Source organism: Aquarana catesbeiana, linkage group LG06 (assembly GCF_042186555.1).
Source record: "Aquarana catesbeiana isolate 2022-GZ linkage group LG06, ASM4218655v1, whole genome shotgun sequence".
NCBI lineage: Eukaryota > Metazoa > Chordata > Amphibia > Anura > Ranidae > Aquarana > Aquarana catesbeiana.
Genome location: NC_133329.1, coordinates 19,476,276 through 19,492,553, shown reverse-complemented (window position 1 = coordinate 19,492,553; position 16,278 = coordinate 19,476,276). Strand labels below are relative to the sequence as shown.

The 16,278-nt window shown below is 42.1% G+C and overlaps 1 protein-coding gene across 4 annotated transcripts in view; it reads left to right on the top strand.

The window, feature by feature from the left end:
* LOC141148209 (uncharacterized) overlaps positions 1–16,278 on the top strand; it is a 116,601-nt gene that overhangs the window by 42,122 nt on the left and 58,201 nt on the right. For all 4 annotated transcript variants that reach the window (XM_073635443.1, XM_073635445.1, XM_073635444.1 and 1 more), the window contains exons 4-5: positions 222–349; positions 1,334–1,443. In XM_073635443.1, coding sequence (XP_073491544.1) covers positions 222–349; positions 1,334–1,443 — 238 coding nt within the window. The remainder of the gene's footprint in view (positions 1–221; positions 350–1,333; positions 1,444–16,278) is intronic.

The following is a 16,278-nucleotide window of genomic DNA, read 5'->3' as shown; positions in this document are numbered from 1 at the left end:
TATTTCTTTTCTTTTCTTCTTTATCTGTGTATAGTTGGATGTACACATGTAAAAACCTTAATAACAATTATTGGTTAAAAAAAAAAAAAAGTGTGGCAACAGATGTATGTTACCATGTAATACCACAATAATATGGCCTAAGTGGCCTCATAAATGTGAATGGGCCACTAAGTCTACCGTAAGAAGTGACATACGTATCTGGGAATATCCTCTGCTTTCAGGTTTTGAGCTGAGTGCCGCTGTGCAAGCAAAGACCAAAGGTATCTGGATGTGGTGTGTCCCCCATCCCCTAATGAAAGAGAAAACATTGGTCCTGCTGGATACAGAAGGTCTGGGGGACGTCCAAAAAGTAAGCTTTGACCAAATTCCTCTTTAGTAACCAGAACAGATGATGTAGTAATATTGGTTCTTTCCTCGCTCCCATTATAGACCACTGTACTCATAGATCACATTTGGTGCTTTTGTATTTTTATGAAGTAGGTGGGTGACCGGGTTATATTGGTAATCTGTAAAGGAAAGAAGTAGTTATGGACCTGACTGTCTGGTGAAGGTGCCTGAATAATGTGAATACAAATCATTGGGAGGTAGAATAGCTCACATATACAGTATGTCTGTATTTAATAGGTAACTATACCCTGCAATAAGAGTTTCAGTTTTGATGGGATACTCCCCAAGGGTTAAATGCTTCTAAGGGGACACAGGCATTGCAACTTTTTCCATAAGAGCACTGAGAGTGCACCAAGTGGTTATAATTAACCAGACCTTCCCATCTTTAGCAGGTAAGGAAACAGGTCGGACTCTGCTTCAAAGTTTGGTAAAATTCCTGCAACGTACATTGATCACCTAGAGAGGATTGTTTTATTCTCAACAAAAGGGGAGTTACTCTAAATCAGGGGTCTCAAATTGGTGGCCCTCCAGCTGTTGCAAAACTACAAGTCCCATCATGCCTCTGCCTGTGGGAGTCAGGCTTGTAACTGTCAGCCTTGCAATGCCTCATGGGACTTGTAGTTTTGCAACAGCTGGAGGGCCACCAGTTTGAGACCTCTGCTCTAAATCATGGTCTCATCCATAGCAAAAGTATTTTTTTAAAAAAAGTTTTAGAGAGTGCATTAAAAATAAACAAATTGATAAACATCTGTACCAAATTTTTGCTTCTGGGATCTATATTACAAATTATGTCCCATAGTTTGAGAAGGACTCTGAGTCCATTTGTAAAGAAGTAGTGTTGCTGCTTTCAGGTCCAGTTATCAACACCTTCTCATTGTGGAAGCTTTTCAGCCTCAATACTTGAACAGTAAACTCCATGTAACCTGAGGACATTGTTGTTTTACAGAGAAACAGTAAAAATGATCTGAAGATTTTTTGTCTGTCTGTCTTGCTGAGCAGTGCCCTAATCTACAACAGCCGAGGAACCATTGATGAAGATGCAGTTGAGAAGCTCCGGTATCCTTCACAATACAGTGCCATTTAATGGCAGGTTAACAACAGTAACATCGTAAAGGTAGATCATCTGGGGCAGAGGCTGATTGGACTTTGCAACCTTTAAAGAGGAACTGCAGTCTGCTCACATCATTTGTAATAAAAACATCTTTGCCCTTCTGAAACTTCCCTCCAACCACTTTGCATGTTATTTTATATATATTGTGATTCTGTACTTGCCAAATATGCTGCAGAAATCTCCCTCCACTGAGTCTGGCTGCATCCATTTTAATTGTGGGCAGCTGAAGCTGCTGCCTGTTCACTTCCTGTATTTACATAGACACACAGAGGCACACCTCCAGCTCTGCAGCTCTCATTTGCCCTCTTATGACTCATCCCCCCTCCCTTCCTGGAAAACTCTCATCAGAGAGAGAGAGAGCTGTGCGTGATGTCTAAATTTTGTTACTGGCTACTCACCTGCTGAAACATTAGCCCATTCCTAAGCACTCTAAGGACCACAGGTACTTCTTTGTATATCTTTGTTTCACCTCTTGTACCACTTAGGTAGTGCCTATACATATTAAGTCCTGGAGCAACCAGGTACTTGTAAACTTGCTTGCCTTAAGAGAACAGGACTGGTATAGGTGAAAATACACTTTGACTAGTAGTGGGGTTAGAATTACATGACAAAGGTACCCCAGATATAATCCTAACCCTTTGTATCACTAAAAGCTGCACCACACCATCTTTTTTACCCCAACTAAACTTACCAAAAACCATGACACAAATGTTGGAGGAAATTGGCTGTTTCTGCCCCTTTATTAAAACAATAGCAAATTATATAACAAAATACTACAATAACTATAAAATTTAAGGTTGCCGATCCTTGGAGGCACCAAGTATCAAATTATCCACATTGTATCTGCAAAACTACTTCCATGGTCCCCAGCCGCACCTCACCGGCTCGAGGACAAACCACATTCTGCAGATACCACAAATGTAATTACCAGTTAATCCACCATAACTGGCATTGCACCGAGGACTCCATACCTTAGATGGGTCCCTAATAAGATAATCACAGCATGTTGTTTTTAAAATGCCTCCAAAGACCCCAACCACACTTTGGCCTGAAAAAATAAACAAAAATAAAAGAGGACAAATCAATCCAATGTAGGGCAAGCAGGCAGGAATGTTTCTCCTCCACGTGTCCTCCCTTGGATGTCCGGCTCTAGGTAACATCCCCCAAGACTATCCTTGCAGCCCCTCCCCACACTGGCTGCCCAATTATCATAAAGCTAAATGAACTAACCAAGGGGTTTTTTAACCCCTGACTTCCCCGGCTCACTCTGTGTTCCTTATCGTGTTAGCCCTGCGCTCATTTTTTTTTTTTTTTTGCTTCGGGCTATACTGTCTGTAGTTTGGCTGAAGATGCTAATGCCCAATTCTGAGCAAAAATGAAAACAAAACAAAAAAAAAAGAAATCCTTGTTTCCATCCCATCCACACCTATCCATGTATAAAATAAGAGAAAATATTTCTAAAGCAATTTTAATTTCCTGCTGCCATTTGACCCTCAATAATGTAGTGGAGACTGGTGATTAGAAGCTACATACTGGCCCACAGGTTGGTCTTGTTGCCTCTCCCTCAGACACTTCTTACATTCCATGGAAAGTGTCCACAGGCAGTGATGTGAGCACTTGAAGAAGAAACACCCCAAACTGCAGTCCAGAACCTAAAGTGAACTTGTGCTTTGCATCTGCAAAGTAAAGTAACAGGCTCACTGAAATCCGAATATCGTACGACAGATCGTACGACTTTTTTTGCTTAATAGTCGCAAGCATAAATTGAATAGGTAACTAAAGTCATGAAAATTCTCGTACAACAGAAAAACAAATCAGGAGTGATGTCATGTGTGTAATGTATTTGTATTGTATTTTTGGACGACCACTATACTGACTAGATAAAAATTGTACGATCTGGTATGGTACGAGGAAAATTTTCGTGCTTGTCCAATCGAATAATATCGGATTAACTGTCATGATCGGCTCTCAAAAGTAGTGCACACACAATCCGAAAATCGTACGATTCTTCCTTGGACGACAGTTTTCGTCCAATATTCGGATCATGTGTACGGGGCATAATGAAGGACACATCAGGTATTTGCAGGCATGTTGTGTGGAAATTAAAAGAAAAAAACTATTCGTTATAGGTCTCAATATCTCAAGCTCTGATTTGCAAACATAGCAATGACTCTTCCTCTTAAGCTGGCTAAGCACTGGTAGATTTTTGGTTGTGAAATGTTCTTTTTATTTTCTAGTCTTTAGTAGGGTCAAATCAATGTTGGTTTTCTACCGCAGTGCTGAGAACATTCAAAAGAGCTGGACCCATTTCTAACAATGAATGTGGGTTTTGTTTGCAAAATTCCATTCATTACAAACATAAATGCAAATTTGGAAGTGCTTTTGAGCAAGGCATCATCATGGTATCAATCTTTTCAACCAGTGATTCTGAACGTGGGTTACCTTAGGTCTCTGTGCTGCCTCTCTGATTAATGCCCTCCTTGCCTGGTCCATGAGTTTTGGTGTGCAGCCGTCTCTTTGGCAGGTTTGCTGTTGTGCCATGTTCTTTCCATTTGGTTATGATAGATTTGATGGTGCTCGTAGGGATCATCAAAGATTTGGATATTTTTTTATAAAAAGTTCCTTGGTCTTCATGGCAGTGTTTGGTTAGTGGGACCTCTTGCTTAGGTGTTGCAGCCTCTGGGGCCTTTCAAAAAGGTGTGTATATGTAATGACAGATCATGTGACACTTAGATTGCACACAGGTGGACATCATTTCACTAATTATGTGACTTCTGAAGATAATTGGTTGCACCAGAGCTTTTTATGGGATTCATAACAAAGGGGGTGAATACATACGCACATGCCAATTATCATTTTCTTATTTCTGAAAATTTTTTTATGTATATATTTTTCTAATTTTACTTCACCAACTTAGACTATTGTGTTCTGATCCATCACATATAATTCAGATTAAAAAAAAACATTGAACTAAAGGCTGTAATGTAACAAAATAGGTAAAAAGCCAAAGGGGTGAATATTTTTGCAAGGCACTGTATAACTGTGAAATAGCTACAATCATTTAGTAGTGTACTCAAAAACACTGCGTAATCAAATGCAAAAAGGTCAAACAAGGCTCATCAGAAAACAAATGGGGAATCCTGCTGGTGGATCTGTGAAGACATTCACGTCCCAAACGAAGACAAAATGCTGCATGGAATCTTCGCATCAACACATCCTGCGCTCAACATGGGTGATTCCATATATAGAGAAAAAGCTTTCTCCATAGGATAAATACTTCTTGTGTGAATGGCACTCAAAGGAAACAAACAACAACCATAGTGCAATATTGCCAGATAAAGTAAATGTGTTTAATAAAAGAAGCTGCTTACATAAAGTAAGGATAAAAACCGCAGTATAAAATGGGAGTAGTAACACACTCGCCTCCTCAACACACTTCCATAATTGGCACCAGAAAGGACGTCACAAGGTTCCACCCGATGCATTGCATCACTGGTCACGTGACTTCCTCAGGGAAGAAGTATTTATCCTTTGGAGCGAGCTTTTTCTCTATATATGGAATCACCCATTGATGAGCGCAGGATGTATTGATGAGAAGATTCCATGCAGCATTTCGTCTTCACTTGGGACCTGAATGTCTTTACAGATCCACCAGCAGGATTCCCCATTTGCTGTCTGATGAGCCTTGTTTGACCTTTTTGGTCATTGTTGGAAGTGAGTGGCCAATTTATAAATTTAACAGTCAATGTTGGATTGATGTTTTGTTTTTTCTCCTATCAAGTTATTTTTATGAGATATTTATCTCTATATGAACTGACCCCTACCATTGGGCTTTACTTAGACTTTTGTGTGTATTTTTAGTTTTTCCTATTATTTTATGGCACATTATTGAATAAGCGCACCACTCCCATTTCTCTCTTTTTGCAGTGTGTATGATGGGGCCACAATGTAGTGCACTGGGAACAAGATTAGAGATTTTTTGGATACATTCTGGTGTCACTTTGACTTTTTATAGAAATAACGGGTGCGTACAAATTGGTCTTTTGGGTGTCGCCTTCCCACCGTAACCCTATAGAGGTAATCTTGATGAAAGCAAGAATTGGCCTTGTATAAAAATTGCAATGATATGCACCTATCAAACAGGTGCAGAAAAATTACTCTTTGGGTGTCGGGGGTGCCTTCCCACCGTAACCCTATAGAGGTACTCTTGATGAAGGCAAAAAAAAAATTGCAATGATATGCACCTGTCAAACAGGTGCTGAAAAATTACTCTTTGGGTGTCAGGGGCGCCTTCCCACCGTAACCCTATAGAGGTACTCTTGATGAAGGCAAAAAATTGCAATGATATGTCAAACAGGTGCTGAAAAATTGGTCTTTGTCATTTGTAAAGATATCTCAACGGATCCGCGCTTATAGACTGACTTACACCTGCAGCCCCCCTAGGTAGAAAGGGGACACCTATGTAATCCCCCAAGAATACAGATCAAAGTATAGGGAGTGGCGCTGTGTTAGGAGTATGACTAAAAATTAGCAGGAAGTTCAAGTGTAAAAAATAAAAATCATTTTTTTGGTGTGATCCAAAAAATTGGTTTTTGGAAAAAGTGTCCTTATGTTAGTGAAAACACGTTAACAAGTGAAAAATACTACTATATGTGCAAAAAAATCGCAAACATTAAGCAACACCACTAGATAACACGGCACCTATAAAAATAGGTGCCGTGCAGTGTGCACAGAGAAGTGCTGCCATTCTCTGTGCACACTGCACGGCACCTATTTTTATATCCTAAACAGCGGATATCCAGTGGGGACTTTTAATATCAAGGGACAGGAAGACCCCACCTCTCTGTGTGTACGGCTGCTTGTTGGAAATATGACGCGTGGAAGGAAACTGACACCCATAGGACTGAAGGGACAGGACCAACAGTATACGCTCGTACCCCTGCAGGGGTGGAGTGCTCCGGTGAGTGCAACCACATTGGGGGGACCACCAGTTGTTAAAGCACGGCACTTTATCACCTAAGAAGAACTCCCTGCACTATTGTTATGAACTTCTATGCACTAAATAACATAGGGTTTTTTTGATTTTTTTGATTCTTAGCTGCGATTTTGACACATTATTAATGATTTTTTTATTGCGTATAATTATTGCACATTTACACATCATTGGTGGACAACCACTGCTTTTGGCACTTTATCACTCTATATTTATTCATGTGAAGATGTATTTATGTTATCTAGTGGTGTTGCTTAATGTTTGCAATTTTTTTGCACATATAGTAGTATTTTTCACTTGTTAAGGTGTTTTCACTAACATAAGGACACTTTTTCCTATAAGTAATTTTTTGGATAACACCAAAAAAATTATTTTTATTTTTTATACTTGAACTTCCTGCTAATTTTTAGTCATACTCCTAACACAGCGCCACTCCCTATACTTTGATCTCTTTGTCAATTGTGCCTAAGAAACCTATACCTAAAACATTCTTCCACATGAAATCATTGAACACCCTCAAAGCTAGGCAGCCTCGAAGTCCTGCAGAGATTTCACATCCCAAAAAAATTTAATTAGTGACATCGACATCAGGGGCTTCATAGCTGCTAATCTAGGACTGATTCATTTTTATAAAAGGCAAACAGTCCACGGAGTCTGTGGACAGATGTGTTCTATGATCAGCACTGAACGCCCGTTCTGAAAGCATGCTGGATGCAGGGCAGCCCAACAACTCAATAGTATACTGGGCAAGTTCTGGCCAGTGATCTATTCTCATGACCCAGTAAGTCAGTGGATCATCAGCTGGAAAGCTCTCCATCCCTGTTTTGGCCCCGAGGTAATCATGCACTATGTGATGCAGATGCTGCCGATGGGATGTGGAAGCTGACAGCCCTGGGTGGCGAGGACTAAAAAAATTCCGAAATGCCTCACTTAGGCAGACACCTTCTCCAACGCTCCTCTCTTGACCAGCAGAAGACTCAAAACGATATTTTCCACGACACTGTAACCTACTGGAGTCAGGAAAAATGTTCAATAAAATCCTCTTTAACGTGTCCTCATTTTATCTTCTGCACTGTCTGTGGGAACGGGATGAGTTCTGAGACCTTCCCCTTATAACGGTGGTCAAGGAGAGTTGCCAACCAGTAATCATCCTTCTCCTTTATGCCACATATTCCTTTTGCAGGCTTTAAAGCATGAGATTGCCCATTCACCTCAAATTTGCCAAGGATTGATGAAGCAGACTCCTCGGGGTCACTCAGGATGACAGCATCTGGAACTTCCTCCTCCCAGCCACGTACTACTCCCAAGGGTTCTGGGGTTGGAAAGCCATTGCTTACAGATTGACGCATGTCTTCCTCTTCTTTGAAGCCTATGAAAGTGCCAGAATCCTCCTCCTCATCCTCCTCCCCTCTCTTCTCTTGTGTGTTCTGTGACATAGGAATGATGGTGTCTGGATAAAGTGGGCCTTGAGAGGAAAGAAACTCCTCCTCTTCCTCCTGCTGCTCTGCCTCCAGTGCCCTGTCCATAATGCCACGCAGAGTCTACTCCAGCAGGAACACAACGGGGATTGTATGACTGTTGCATGCACTATCATGACTCACCATCCTTGTGGCCTCCTCAAATGGTGACAATACAGTGCATGGATCTCAAGTAGAATAGTAAAGTATCGAACCAGGCAGAGCTTCAGCAATGCAGGTTTATTAACAGCTTTTAACATACAGGTTTATGTTCAAAGTATTACAAATTACAGGTCTAATTTATACAGTTTCTTACAATGCAAGCATATTAGATATTGGTATTCTTATCCTCTAACCAAATTGAAACAATTGTGAATTGCTCTTACCTTGAACCACAATGGGCCAATTCTTGGGAACCCGTCACCTGATAGGGACCAGTCAGTCAACCGGCCTCTGTCAATAGATGGAGGACTTTGGAATAAGGAATCTTGTGTGCTCTGAGATTCCCTCGTATGGTAATGGTCACCGGTGGTCTGGTCCCTTCACAGGGTTTGGGTTCTGGCTCAACCAAGTTTGTGAGGGGAATTCACCTGCGACCACACTGTGGAACTAGTCAAGAAGTTTTCTCTGACTCGTACGAGGAGACAAGTTACGGACAGATATTTGCCTATTGGTTCTGACCTCTATGACCCTTGCAATAGGGCAGCATACACAGAGTTCAGCCTTATGAGCTCCTATCTGACTTGTCTGACTAACAATTGTAGAGCTTGCATTTATATACCCTTTAACAAGCCTTATCTTAATCATCTCTCCTACATATGATTGGTCGCTAAGACCTACGTCAATGTAACTATCCATAAATCTGACACCTGTTCTACAGCCAGATAAACTTGGCTATTCCCAGAATTCCTATATGTTCATGTGCTTTATAACTGGTTTTGTCCAATTAAAAACACCTGTGTAGAGACAGTATGGCACCCAGCTGTGTTAACAAACCCTCCTCATCTTGATAAGATTTAACTAACTTCAAGAATTACAGATTTATGACATTGAGAGAATGAACTTTCAATAACCCCATCAAATGTGTTACTATATAATCCTATGTGTAAAAGTACTATATAACTTATTTTATATATATCTAGATATATCTATTTATATATCTAGATATATAGATATCTAGATAATCTATCTATCTATCTATCTATCTATCTATCTATCTATCTATCTATCTATCTATCTATCTATCTATCTATCTATCTATCTATCTATCTATCTATCTATCTATCTCTCTCTCTCTCTCTCTCTCTCTCTCTCTCCCTCTCTCTCTCTCTCTCTCTCTCTCTCTCTCTCTCTCTCTCTCTCTATCTATCTATATATATACATACATATCAGTATTTCCTTATTCAATGTATTTTAACAGTTTTAATGAGGGCACAAGCAGACCTTTGTTTGACCCTGTCAAACTTAATTTAATGTTCTGTACATACTTTCCCATATTATCTCTTGTGATTTATCTGCTGTCAAGTGTTTTCTTTTCTAATTAGCGCTTACTTAAAAACTAAAACAATGAACTATCCTAATGAACTTTCACCCAGTAAACTATCTTATAAAAAGTATGAGAAAGAAGCAGAGAGGTCATCTAAAGTTCAACATTTAAAATTAAATCTTTCTATGGAAAACACAGTATACATTATTAAAGAATAATAATTGTTGCTTTACTTATTGAAAAATAATATTGATAAAAAAGCTACTATATAATAATAACAATAATAATAATATGAAAAATAATATGAATAACATAATATATATATTGTATACAAAAAAGTACAGCGCTGGATATAGACAAACACTAGAAAAATAAATAATGAAAAACTCTGTGCTGTATATAAACAAACACTGAAAATATAAAATTAAAAAACTGTGCACAATAATTCACTTGTAATAAATATTGTCCATGAGTGTTCCCAATATGGTAATAACAAACTGAAATGTGGAATAAAGTGAGTGGCAATCACCCCCGCAAACCTCTATTTCACTTAGATAAAACATGCTTAATCTTTATATAGTGTCCATAAAAGCATATGTGAGAATCCCTGTTGGGTGATTTTATGACTTCCACCGCTGATAAACCCGTCACCACAGAGAGATTAAAGGGTTACCAGACCGCCCTTAAAAAAAGGCATGAAATGACCTCCACTCTGGATGTTGTCCCTTTTGTGGATGGGTCCCGTCCGGAAGCGTTGAATGGATATTTGCAGACTGTCATCAGTGGAGGGGGTTCACTCTCAGCGATGATAGGTGTCCTGTTAACATTCAATGCGGAGGTAAGCTGTAATTTGGATAGCGGAAGGCTGGTGGGATGTCTGTGTTCCAGATCTCCTCTGGAATCAATGCAAAAAAAAGTTTTAAAAACTGACGTTTTTTTTGGGAGCAGTGATTTTAATAATGCTTAAAGTGAAACAATAAAAGTGTAATATTCCTTTAAATTTCGTACCTGGGGGGTGTCTATAGTATGCCTGTAAAGGGGATGTTTCCCGTGTTTAGAACAGTCTGACAGCAAAATGACATTTCTAAAGGAAAAAAAGTCATGTAAAACTACTATCGCTAACACCGGCTATAATGAATTGTCAGTCCGGCAATACACATAAAAGTTCATTGATAAAAATGGATTTTAAGGGGAAACCCGTGGCAAAATAAAAAAAATGGCGTGGGGTCCCCCCAAAAATCCATACCAGACCCTTATCCAAGCACGCAACCTGGCAGGCTGCAGGAAAAGAGGGGGGACAAGAGAGCGCCCCCCTCCTGAACCGTACCAGGCCACATGCCCTGAACATTGGGAGGGTGCTTTGGGATAGGCTCCCAAAGCACCTTGTCCCCATGTTGATGGGGAGAAGGGCCTCATCCCCACAACCCTTGCCAGTGGTTGTGGGGGTCTGCGGGCGGGGGGCTTATCGGAATCTGGAAACCCTCTTTAATAAGGGGACCCCCAGATCCCGCCCCCCCGTGTGAATTGGTAATGGGGTACAAATCTACCCCTACCATTTCACAAAAAAAGTGTCAAAAAGGTTAAAAAAACATAAGAGACGGTTTTTGACAAGTCCTTTATTAATTTCTTCTTCTTTCTGCTTCTTCTTCCATCTTCTTTCTTCTGGTCTTCCTTCGGTGTTCTTCTTCTTCCTCCATCTTCTTCTTCTACATCTTCTTCTTCCTCCACTCTTTTCATCCCGCATCTTCCTCCGGCTTCTTCTCCGCTCTGTCCGCACGATCCACCTCAGTGGGAGTCTTTTGCCGTGTGACGCTTTGGTTCCTCTGACACTTCTTATATAATGGGGGGCTTCTTATATAATGGGGGGTGGGGCTTCTTATATAATGGGGGGTGGGCCCACCCCCACCCAGTGACCCCACCCTGTGACCCCACCCTCTTCTGACGCACGGGGACTTCACGGGGACTTCCCTATGGCTTTCCTCGTGTTGTCAGAGGGGGTGGGGTCACCCGGTTACGTAAACGGGTGACCCCGCCCCCATCTGACAACACAGGGAAATTCATAGGGAAGTCCCCGTGAATTCCCTGGGCGTCAGAGGAGGGCGGGGTCACTGGGTGGCCCCGTCCTCCATTATATATAGAGTGTCAGAAGTACCAAAGCATCACACAGCGGAAGACTCCCACTGAGGCGGATCGTGCAGACGGAGCGAAGAAGAATCCGGAGGAAAATGCAGGACAAGAAGAGTGGAGGAAGAAGAAGATGGAGAAGAAGAAGATGGAGGAAGAAGAAGAACACCGAAGAAAGACCAGAAGAAAGAAGATGGAAGAAGATGCGGAAAGAAGAAGAAATTAATAAAGGACTTGTCAAATTTTTGACACTTTTTTGTGAAATGGTAGGGGCACATTTGTACCCCATTACCAATTCACACGGGGGGCCGGGATCTGGGGGTCCCCTTGTTAAAGGGGGCTTCCAGATTCTGATAAGCCCCACGCCCGCAGACCCCCACAACCACCGGGCAAGGGTTGTGGGGATGAGGCCCTTCTCCCCATCAACATGGGGACAAGGTGCTTTGGGGGGCTACCCCAAAGCACCCTCCCAATGTTGAGGGCATGTGGCCTGGTACAGTTCAGGGGGGGTGCTCTCTCGTCCCCCCTCTTTTCCTGTGGCCTGCCAGGTTGCGTGCTCGGATAAGGGTCTGGTATGGTTTTCTGGGGGGACCCCACGCCATTTTTAAAAAAATTTTGGCACAGGGTTCCCCTTAAAACCCATACCAGATCTGAAGGGTCTGGTATGGATTTAGAGGGGCACACCCACGCCATTTTTAAAAATTTTTTTTTTACATTTTGGCGCAGGGTTCCCCTTAATATCCATACCAGACCTGAAGGGCCTGGTATGGAATTTAGGGGGACCCCGACGCCATTTTTTTTTTAAATTTTGGTTCGGGGTTCCCTTGTGGGGAAAACTCATGCCGTTTTTATCAATGAACTTTTATGTGTATTGTCGGACCAACAATTCATTAATAGCCGCGAGTAGTTTTAAATGTCATTTTGCTGTCAGACTGTTCTAAACACGGGAAACATGCGCCCCTTTACAGGCATACTATAGACACCCCCCAGGTACAAAATTCAAAGGAATATTGCACTTTTATTGTTTCACTTTAAGCATTATTAAAATCTCCCTAAAAAACGTCAGTTTTTAAAACTTCTTTTTGCATTGATACATGTCCCCTGGGGCAGGACCCAGGTCCCCAAACCCTTTTTTGACAATAACTTGCATCTAAGCCTTTCAAATTAGCACTTTTGATTATTCCTGTTCGTGTCCCATAGACTTTAACGATGTTCGCACGTTCAAACAAATATTTTGCCTGTTAGCATGTTCTGGATGCGAACAGAACCGGGGGGTGTTCGGCTCATCCTTACACAAAACTATAAAAAAATATGGCGTTAAACTGGCAGTAACGCACACAGAACAATATGGTGTTAAACTTGCAGTAACGCACAAAAAACGATATAGCCTTACACTGGCAGTAACGCACACAGAACTATATGGCGTTAAACTGGCAGTAACGCACAAAACTATATGGTGGTAAACTGACAGTAATGCACACAGAACTATATGGCATTAAACTGGCAGTAACGCACATAGAACTATATGGCGTTAAACTGGCAGTAACACAAAGAACTATATGGCGTTAAACTGGCAGTAATGCACACAAAACTATATGACGTTAAACTGGCAGTAACGCACACAAAACTATATAGCTTTAAACTGGCAGTAACGCACACAAAAGTAAATTGCGTTAAACTGGCAGTAACGCACACAAAACTATATGGCGTTAAACTGGCAGTGATGCACAAAACTATATGGTGGTAAACTAGCAGTAACACACACAGAACTCTATGGCATTAAACTGGCAGTAACGCACACAAAACTATATAGCGTTAAACTGGCATTAATGCACACAAGACTATATGGCGTTAAACTGGCAGTAACGAACACAAAACTATATGACGTTAAATTGGCAGTAACGCAATCAGATAGACGGTGTTCAACGGTAGGGATGAGCTTCGTGTTCGAGTCGAACCCATGTTCGACTCGAACATCGGCTGTTCGCCCGTTCGCCGAATTGCGAACGATATGGGCCGTTCGCGCCAAATTCGTGTGGCGCGTCACGGCCCATAATTCACTGCGGCATCGCAGTGCATTGCTGGCTGATGATTGGCCAAGCATGCACTATGACCCGCATGCTTGGCCAATCACAGCGCCGCCTGAACAGAGAGCCGTAATTGGCCAAAGCCAAGGAGGCTTTGGCCAATTATGGCTCAGGGGATTTAGTACACGCCCCACACTATATAAGGCCGCCTGCACGGCGGCCCTGTGTAGTGTGTGTTCCGGCGTTCATTAAGAGAGAGAGAGAGACAGACAGTGACATTTGATTTGAGTTAGATAGATTAGGCAGAACAGTCAGTCAGTTAGCTGCACTTACAGTGTATTGTGTATATATATGCATCCCAGGTGTTGCATATATATATATACACTGTATTCAGTTTAGCTAGATCCGTTCCTGTTATCTTCTAGACTATTTACATTAAGTGCAGTGCGTCCTGCTCACAGTGTTCAGCTAGATCCGTTCCTGTTATATTCCTACTGACAGGCAGGCTTGTCTTGTTACAGTATTTACAGCTACCTGAAGAAAATTACTGGTGTTCCTTTGATCCTATTAGTACCACAGTCAGGCAGCTAGACTATTTACAGTTAGTGCAGTGCGTCCTGCTCACAGTGTTCAGCTAGATCCATTCCTGTTATCTTCTTACTGACAGGCAGGCTTGTCTTGTTACAGTATATATAGCTACCTGAAGAAAATTACTGGTGTTCTTTTGATCCTATTAGTACCACAGTCAGGCAGCTAGACTATTTACAGTTAGTACAGTGCGTCCTGCTCACAGTGTTCAGCTAAACCTACAAGTTAGTGGGGTGCGTCCTGCTCACAGTGTTCAGCTAAACCTACAAAAGTTAGTGGGGTGCGTCCTGCTCAGTGTTCAGCTAAACCTTCAAGTTAGTGCGGTGCGTCCTGCTCACAGTGTTCAGCTAGATCCGTTCCTGTTATCTTCTTACTGACAGGCAGGCTTGTCTTGTTACAGTATATACAGCTACCTGAAGAAAATTAATCGTGTTCTTTTGATCCTATTACTACCACAGTCAGGCAGCTAGACTATTTACAGTTAGTGCAGTGCGTCCTGCTCACAGTGTTCAGCTAAATCTACAAAAGTTAGTGGGGTGCGTCCTGCTCAGTGTTCAGCTAAACCTTCAAGTTAGTGCGGTGCGTCCTGCTCACAGTGTTCAGCTAGATCCGTTCCTGTTATCTTCTTACTGACAGGCAGGCTTGTCTTGTTACAGTAAATACAGCTACCTGAAGAAAATTGCTGGTGTTCTTTTGATCCTATTAGTACCACAGTCAGGCAGCTAGACTATTTACAGTTAGTGCAGTGCGTCCTGCTCACAGTGTTCTGCTAAACCTACAAGTTAGTGGGGTGCGTCCTGCTCACAGTGTTCAGCTAAACCTACAAGTTAGTGGGGTGCGTCCTGCTCACAGTGTTCAGCTAAACCTACAAAAGTTAGTTGGGTGCGTCCTGCTCAGTGTTCAGCTAAACCTTCAAGTTAGTGTGGTGCGTCCTGCTCACAGTGTTCAGCTAGATCCGTTCCTGTTATCTTCTTACTGACAGGCAGGCTTGTCTTGTTACAGTAAATACAGCTACCTGAAGAAAATTGCTGGTGTTCTTTTGATCCTATTAGTACCACAGTCAGGCAGCTAGACTGTTTACAGTTAGTGCAGTGCATCCTGCTCACAGTGTTTTGCTAAACCTACAAGTTAGTGGGGTGCGTCCTGCTCACAGTGTTCAGCTAAACCTACAAGTTAGTGGGGTGCGTCCACCTCACAGTGTTCAGCTAAACCTACAAGCTAGTGGGGTGCGTCCTGCTCACAGTGTTCAGCTAGATCCGTTTCTGTTATCTTCTTACTGACAGGCAGGCTTGTCTTGTTACAGTAAATACAGCTACCTGAAGAAAATTGCTGGTGTTCTTTTGATCCTATTAGTACCACAGTCAGGCAGCTAGACTATTTACAGTTAGTGCAGTGCGTCCTGCTCACAGTGTTCTGCTAAACCTACAAGTTAGTGGGGTGCGTCCTGCTCACAGTGTTCAGCTAAACCTACAAGTTAGTGGGGTGCGTCCAGCTCACAGTGTTCAGCTAAACCTACAAGCTAGTGGGGTGCGTCCTGCTCACAGTGTTCAGCTAGATCCGTTCCTGTTATCTTCTTACTGACAGGCAGGCTTGTCTTGTCACAGTAAATACAGCTACCTGAAGAAAATTGCTGGTGTTCTTTTGATCCTATTAGTACCACAGTCAGGCAGCTAGACTATTTACAGTTAGTGCAGTGCGTCCTGCTCACAGTGTTCTGCTAAACCTACAAGTTAGTGGGGTGCGTCCACCTCACAGTGTTCAGCTAAAGCTACCTGTAGAAGGTTGGTGGGGTTCTCATACTATAGGCAGGCAGTTGATTTTGCTAGCTGCAGTATCAGTACATATATATATATATATATATATATATATATCCCAGCTTAGTGCAGCTACAGGCCATTAGTATGTCTGGAAGGCCAAGAAGGAGAGGCAGACAGTCACAAGCCAATAAGAGAGGGCAAGCAGGCTCTGTGTCTAGTGCTGGTCGTGGAGACGGTGCATCCTCATCAGCACGTGGCCATGGGACACGCTTGGCCTTTTTTTCGGAAGCTGGCTATGTTGAGCCGCAACATGCGGAAGACTTGGTCGAGTGGATGACCAAGCCGTCC